Consider the following 7,538-nt stretch of genomic DNA (forward strand, 5'->3'; position numbering starts at 1 on the left):
GGGTGGGGGAGTCACACCAGGCAGAGTGTGGGGAGCGTCTCGGAGTCAGGGACTCACGTCAGGTGCAGCGGCCTGACTGTCCGCCTGGCAGGGGCGGGCATAAGGGAGGAACACAAGACGCATGAAGCAGGAGTGAACCGGGGCAGCCTCCAGGTCAGTAAGCAGACAGCCCGTGAGGCAGAAGGACTCACAGACATCCCAAGTGACAACAACCCAGCCAGGTGAGGCCTACGGAGAGTGAAGGAATACTTACAATCCTCAGGCAGAACCTCCTTAAACTGTTCAAAGTAGGAGTTTAACCGCACCAGACTCTCCACGTTGATAACTTCCTGTAACGACGTGTCGCCAAACCTTCGGAGGTGATGAGGGGACGTCATTAGTGGGCTAATGGTGCTTCCTTCTAACGCAAACGTCATTGCATTAAGCTAACAACACTGAGGGAGCCCTGGTGGTGCAGTGGTTAAGAGCTCAGCTGCTAACCAAAAGGTCGGCAGTTCGAATCCACCAGCCACTCCTTAGAGAGCAGTTCTACTCCGTCCTATAGGGTCGCTATGAGTCGGAATCAACTTGACAGCAACAGGTTAACAATACTGATTCTCTCAAACACTCACTGAGCATTTACTATGCTCCTTCATACAATTCTAAGCCACCTCTACTGCGTTGGTGACAAATTTAAATGCATTTCCCTGCCAGGAGCCATGTATAATCTGGACCAGACATGCCTGACAAGAACCTGATCCATGCCAGACCAGAGGCTGGAAGGCGTTGTGCTCATGCGGCACAGCAACGCCCTCCCACAGCTGTCGGCCTGCAGCCCCCACATGTCCTCCCTTCTCAACGGTGGCTCAGGAGAGGGGAGGGCAGTGGGGTCATGGCAGGGAGTGAGGACCCAGGCCCGGACTTGAATCTAAAGTCGCTCTGTGTCTGCCAAATGCACGCGCTGTGTCCCTGGCTTGTCTATGAGGTGCTGGCTCACGCCTTATCGTGTCCCTAGCAGCCTTGCAGGGCATGGAGGCTCCCCTCACGGGCCCACAGCATGCAGCAAGTGAGTCCATGCCAAGCGCACAAGGGATGAGGTAGCAGAACGCCACCTGCAAGGGGCGGCTAAGGTGGCTATTAAAAGAGCAGGCTCTGAAGGTCCAGGACCTGGATGCCAAGTCCAGCTCCCCCACCTCCCGGCTGAGTGATCTCCCAACACCAGCTGCATTGTGAGCTACCTCCCAAGTCTCACTCATGCTCATCATCAGGGCCCCGCCATCCGCCCTTCCACCCACCGCAGCCTGGCCCTGCCTCAACCTCTTCCAGAAGTTGCTCTTGCAAAGATCATCAGGATCCACAGCTGCAGGTGCAGGGAATGCTATCCCCTCCCTTCAGACACCTCCCTGCCTGGCTCCCACATGGCCGCCCGCTCTTCCTGAGGTGGGGTCCTCTAACTCTGCTCCCTGTGTATCTGCAGCCTGCACCCCTCCTTCCGCTACACGCTTCCTGTCGCCTCATCACCAGTGGGCCCCAAATTTACACACCTCAACTATGACCTCCATCCAGTGTGTGCTCTTCCCTCTCTTGGCTGTCCAGAGGCCCCAGGATCTTACATGGCCCCCGTCCTGGGTCTTTAGCTCGGTGGCGGGCACCTCCACCCGCTCACCCAACAATCCAGAAGGCGGGGGCCTGTCTACTCCCCTCCCTGTCTCACACCCAGCCCCGCAGAAGGCGAAACCCTCCCATTTCATCACTCCAACAGCGCTCCAGGCGGCCCCTCTCCATCTGCACTAGCTGATCAGCTCACTGCCTCCGACCTGGACTCTCTCCAACACTCTCTTCATCGCAGGCACCCTCACATCCTGCCGGCACATGGCCAGCAAAATAATCGGCTTAAAATGCAGATCTGACTGTGTCCGCCCTGCTAAAAGTTCTTCAGTGTCCCCCCCCAACCATGCCATTATTTCCTGAGTGGGGGTATCCTTACACCCAGGGGTGAGTGGACACATGCCGGGGTACAAAGGTCCAGCAGACACGTGGCGTGCTGTGCAGCAGACCCATGTAACAGGCAGTACTGTAAGGTACCTTGTTACGCTGAAATGCACATACCAGGTGAAGGGAAAAGATAAAGCAGGAAAGATGAGGTATCACTAGTTGTATTGTCTATGACTCACCCTTCCTCTCCAATACACACACACAGGTGTGCACACAGACACACGTGCGCACACATGCGTACACACGTGCGCACACATGCGTACACACACACACATGCGTACACACACACACAGGACTCTTCTTTGCTGCTTAGCAAGTGATCCTAGAGGCGCATCTGAGAGGTACAACAGCTGGGATCAAGCACAATTCTCGGCTGGCACACAGGGCCTGCCTACCCTCACCACAGGCCACCCCAGCCTTGAACCTGATGCCTCCGGCCCGCCATTCTGTCCTCCATCTCTTTGTCTGACTAGCTCCCACTCACCGTTTAAAGCCCATTGCAGCCATCACCCCCTCCAGGAAGCCCTCCCGGCCCTCTCAGACGTCATCAGGTGCCCTCACTCTGGGGTCCTGTGACTCCCTGCGTGCGTCTTCATGACTGCACCCACATCTCTGTCTTTATCACCTACAAGCCTGAGTCTCCTGAGGACAGAGGCCACATGTGGCACATCTTTGTATCCCCAGCACCAAAGACAGTGCCAGGTACACACGGTGGTGGTACAAGAATGCTGGCTGAAGGAAGAACGACAGAGTCCGTTCAGCACTCGGAACCACAAGAGTAAATACTTTTCCTGCATCAGCCCCGTGACTGCCCAGCCCGGGTGCCGGGTGGCACGCACCTCTCAGCCAGCGTCTGCTGCTCGTTGATGCCCACGTTGAACAGGACGGGCTGCACCCGCAGCAGCATGCCACTCTGGATCTCCCGGGGCAGGGAGTCAAACAGCGAGCCAGGTAGAGGGATCCGCACGTTGAACCCGTCGCTGGAAAACAGCGGGAGATGGGAAGACAGGAAGAAGAGGGGCTGTGGAGCGGGGAGTGGACAGGCGTCCAGCCCAGGGGACCCGCCCGAGCGGGTCAGGCCGGAGACACAGGAAGAGACGAGGAGGAGGCGCGCAAGAGGAGGGGACAGAATCACGCCTCGACACGCGGGCACAGCTGGCCCTCGGGCTCTGCCACTTCCACACTGCTGGCCGCGAACACTGAGAGGGAACTGATGCTAATGTGGAGGGTGGTGACCAGCACTTCTAACAGAGTGAAACAGAACCAAATAAAAATTCAGAGTGCACTGCACGTAACAAACATGAATGAGGAACACTGAGCTGGCAACGAGACTGAAGAGCATCCTTTACCGGTTTCCCGTGATGACAGGCAGCATGTCAGCTGATGAGTTAGAAGTGGCCTGGGTGACTTTGAAGGTCACATTCCTCAAGTCCGTGATCCCGAGGCTCATGTCCTCCAGCATCGCCAGCTCCTCACCTGTACTCAAGGTGGGGAGGGCTGTCAGGTAGGGGAGACCTGCCGCTCCCCCCCAGGGAGAGGGGGTCTGCCACTCCCCTTCCCCAGGGAGAAGGGGCCTGACGCTCCCCCTCCCCAGGGATAGGCGGCCTGCCGCTCCCCCTCCCCAGGAACAGGGGGCCTGCCGCTCCCCCTCCCCAGGGACAGGGGGCCTGCCGCTCCCCCTCCCCAGGGACAGGGGCCTGCCGCTCCCCCTCCCCAGGGACAGGGGGCCTGCCGCTCCCCCTCCCCAGGGACAGGGGCCTGCCGCTCCCCCTCCCCAGGGACAGGGGGCCTGCCGCTCCCCCTCCTCAGGGACAGGGGGCCTGCTGCTCCCCCTCTCCAGGGACAGAGGGCCTGCCACTCCCCCACTGGGGACAGGGGGCCTGCCGCTTGCCCCAGGGAAAGCACAGACCCTACTCAGCACATGCGTGGACTCGGGTGTAGGTGGAAGACCATGCGGTCCAGGCGTGGCTACATGGGGATGGTGGGGGGCGGGCAACGGGGTCTCCCTGAGCCTCTTCACCGGGACTGAAACCCCACAACCTCACAAATAATGCAGCAGGAAGTGCGTGCACACACGGGCCACACTTCCACACCCTTTCCTTGCTTACTACAGGGCTGTGTGAGGGAAATGGAAATGCACACAACCTCCGAAGACAGACCTGTTTTTCAAAAATGGAAAGCGATGCAGTGACACAGTGTTATTGTGGCTGGATCCTTCCATTACACAGGGTGTGATATTTATTCAGGGTCTTATAACTCCAAATATTAACAAAATAAAAAAAAAAAGAAACAAAAAAACCATTGCCGTCGAGTCAATTCCAACTCATAGTGACCCTATAGGACACAGCAGAACTGCACCACAGGGTTTCCAAGGAGCGGCTGGTGGATTTGAACTGCCGACCTTTTGGTCTGCAGCTGTGGTGCTTAACCACTGCACCACGAGAGCTCCCTATTACGTGGGGTGCGATACTGATTCAGTGTCTCATAACTCCAAACATTAACAAACGCTTTTTAGAAGTCCCCATTTTCACCTTCTCAGAAGAAATAAATCGACAATAAACATAGATGGAAGAGAGCCTTTCTGGAGGGCCATTTGGAAATATCAATTAAATTCTGAAGTATCCCAGTCCTTGGACTCAACAACCCTCCTTCTAATAACTCAGCGGACGCAGAAATAAGCCCACAAACGCACAGACTCACGTGCAAACCTGTCGCTGCAGCGCTGTTTTAACAGGAAAAATTTAAAAACAGCCCAAATGTCCTACAGAGCCCAGTGGCACAGCGGTTAAGAGCTCGGCTGCTAATCAAAAAGGTCAGCAATTCAAATCCACAAGCCCCTCCTTGGAAACCCTATGGGGAAGTTCTACTCTGTCCTACTGCGTGGCCATGAGTCGGAATCGACTCCACGGCAATGGTTTTTTTTTTTTTTTTAAACATCCTGCAAGAAGTTATTAGTCAAATAATTATCATCCACCCTCAACTAGAAAGATCTACAAGATGCACAGAAAATCAACAAATGACGGCAACAACAAAACCAACAGGTTGTGTGTGTGTATAATCAGGGCTTTTCATTTGGTTCTATGTTGTCCACCCGAGCGAGGTTCTGATGTATCTTAATGAGCATGTATTATGTGTGTGATCAGGAAGAAAGAATCACACACGTAACTGCTGCGCGTTGGTCCCCGAGTCCCAGCGGCTGTAGGCTATGCGCTCGCCCTCTGGCTGGGCGCCCAGGTGGGCAGGGAGTGAGTCTCACCGTAGGTGCTCAGCAGGCTCTCAAACTGGGCCAGCAGCCCGATGGTGTACAGCTGCCGCAGGAAGCCGTCATCATGCAGGCAGTTCCTCAGCTTGATGATGAAGCCACAGATGACAGCCGTCAGCTAGTAGGTGGGGAGACAGAGCGTGACACGGTTGAAGGGGGCCATCCCTTCCTTGGACAGCAGTCAGTTCGTGCCTAGGCCCCTGGGTCCCTTGTTCCTCTGCTGCCATTGCTCAAAACGGGCTGGAGCAGCACCTCCTTTCCCTCAGGGGAACTGAGAAGTTGGGGAGCACCTTGCCTCTGGGGCCACGGGCGCACTGAGGGCAGGGGGAGGAAGTGTAACATTCCAAGCTTGCTGCTCCCAACGCTCCCAAGGTGGGTTTGGTTTTGGCCCAGTTTCTGACCCAAGCTGCCTGGGGTTACTCTGGGGCTGGAACCTTCTGGAAGCCCAGAATTAATTCTCCACAGTGAAGAGGTCTCTCCACTCACAGCTCCATACCAGCTCTGGATGGAAACTGAGCTAATCATAACAAAGAACAGAAGTGAGAGAGAACACAGTCATTCTCTACCACTTCCTCAGTGAGAGACGTTCTGTGGGGTGGAACAGGCTCCCCAAGACGGCTGGGAGAGACTGCCAGGAACCGTCCCATACCCGATTCACTGCTCACTTTACTAATTAGATTATTGGCATCTGCTCAACTTGTTCATTCATTTAAACTCTTCCTTTCTCTGCAGGATAACAGAAATCATTAAAACAGAGTTCCGCATGAGCAACAGAACTAAGATGTCCTGCCATTTTATCAGTGGGAAAACAGATCGTACTAAAAGCAAACATCCACATTTCCCTCACTAACCTCCCTTGTAGGAAAAAGAAAAGGGCGGCAGAAAAGAACAGGAGTGGCCCATAACCCCACCTCCACCCCCTCCTAGGTACAGAATCGGCAGGCGTGCATATCCAATCAATGCAAGTTTTTCAAGGAGCAACAAACGTAAAATCGGAGCCTCTCGTAAGTGCACACTGACTGAGCTGATTTTCTCCCCTTGTGCTGGATTCTGGACTTCTCCATTAAATGAATTTGAAAGAAACAGGCATGAGAACATATTATTTTTTAAATGTGAAGGGACAGGGGAAGGGATCTCAAAGCCTGTTTTTTATGAGGTAGGGTATGCTCGTGGCCTCCCTGTGGCACCCCGTGGGCTTACGGTTTGGCAGAAGACAACGTCGCGGCGGTACTGCAGGCTCAGGTACATGGCTATGGTGGGAGCGCTGTCCTGCATGAGCAGGAAGACCATCGCTTTCTTGGCCTTGTCACTCAGCATGGCCACACAGTCTGTGAGGGTGGTCAGCAGAGGGTAAAGGGCCTCACTCCATTCACCTGAGCATGTAGGAGGGAGTCATTTTAGGAAGAAAGATTTTAAGAACTGGGTTCTGGAAGTTTAACAAGTTACCCATCCCTCTAATCACTGTAGCAGCCTCCCCGCTCCCGCTTTTCTCCCCTTCTAATTCTGCTTGGTCCACATTCTGGCCCAGAACTGGTACTAAGTTCTGCCTGGAACCAATCCCAGTCTCTAGCCTTCTAGCCCAAAACTCTTTCCAGTAAAGCAAACATCAGTCTTACTCCAGCAGAACTAATGCATGCCTGGTCTGCTGCAACTCTTGGGGGCCCTACACATAAATGCTGAAGACTATGCTTTTTGAGGAAAACAACAAAAAAGCCTATGTGAGTCATGACTGGGCAAGAAAGCTCTTCTGTCGGCAGGGAAGGGAAGACACCCAGAAAAGTCATCTTGCTTCTCTTCAGTCAGATGTTAATGGACAGACCCCTCTCCTTCTTGAAGCGAAGAACCAACTCCACCCTGTCTAGCCTTCTGTGCAAGTGTGTCCGACTTTCAATGTCTACATCCTGAAGAAAGACTGTTCCTTGTGGTTTCTCGTTTTCAGCTCCCGAAGTGCTCCCTGCCTTCTGCACTCGCTCTCTCACTGAGCCTCTGTCCTGCCCCATGCAGCTATTTCTATCTTAGTTTTCTTTTAAGAATGTAAAGAAACTCTGACTCTGTACCAAAACAATTTTTTTTAAAATAGAAGGAAAGGTCATGGAGGCCCCATGGACTGATCCAAACTCCCCAAGGGACTGAGTTGCTGGACGGAGGGCTGTGGGGACCATGGTCTCGGGGAACATCTGGCTCAATTGGCATGACACTACATATAAAGATAATGCTCTACATTCTACCTTGGTGAGTAGTGTCTGGGGTCTTAAAAGCCTGTGAGCGGCCATCTAAGATACTCCACTGGTCTCATCTCTTC

General features: G+C 54.1%; 1 protein-coding gene across 1 annotated transcript in view; it reads right to left on the reverse strand.

Annotated features, from left to right (window-relative positions):
• The window catches only part of INPP4A (inositol polyphosphate-4-phosphatase type I A), a 103,861-nt gene that overhangs the window by 20,492 nt on the left and 75,831 nt on the right, over positions 1-7,538 (reverse strand). Inside the window, exons 18-22 of the mRNA XM_004369329.2 lie at positions 6,437-6,609; positions 5,231-5,354; positions 3,324-3,450; positions 2,814-2,954; positions 254-351 (exon numbers count right to left, since the gene is read on the reverse strand). Coding sequence (XP_004369386.1) covers positions 254-351; positions 2,814-2,954; positions 3,324-3,450; positions 5,231-5,354; positions 6,437-6,609 — 663 coding nt within the window. The remainder of the gene's footprint in view (positions 1-253; positions 352-2,813; positions 2,955-3,323; positions 3,451-5,230; positions 5,355-6,436; positions 6,610-7,538) is intronic.

Source organism: Trichechus manatus, unplaced genomic scaffold (assembly GCF_000243295.1).
Source record: "Trichechus manatus latirostris isolate Lorelei unplaced genomic scaffold, TriManLat1.0 scaffold00004, whole genome shotgun sequence".
In the NCBI taxonomy this organism is placed as follows: domain Eukaryota; kingdom Metazoa; phylum Chordata; class Mammalia; order Sirenia; family Trichechidae; genus Trichechus; species Trichechus manatus.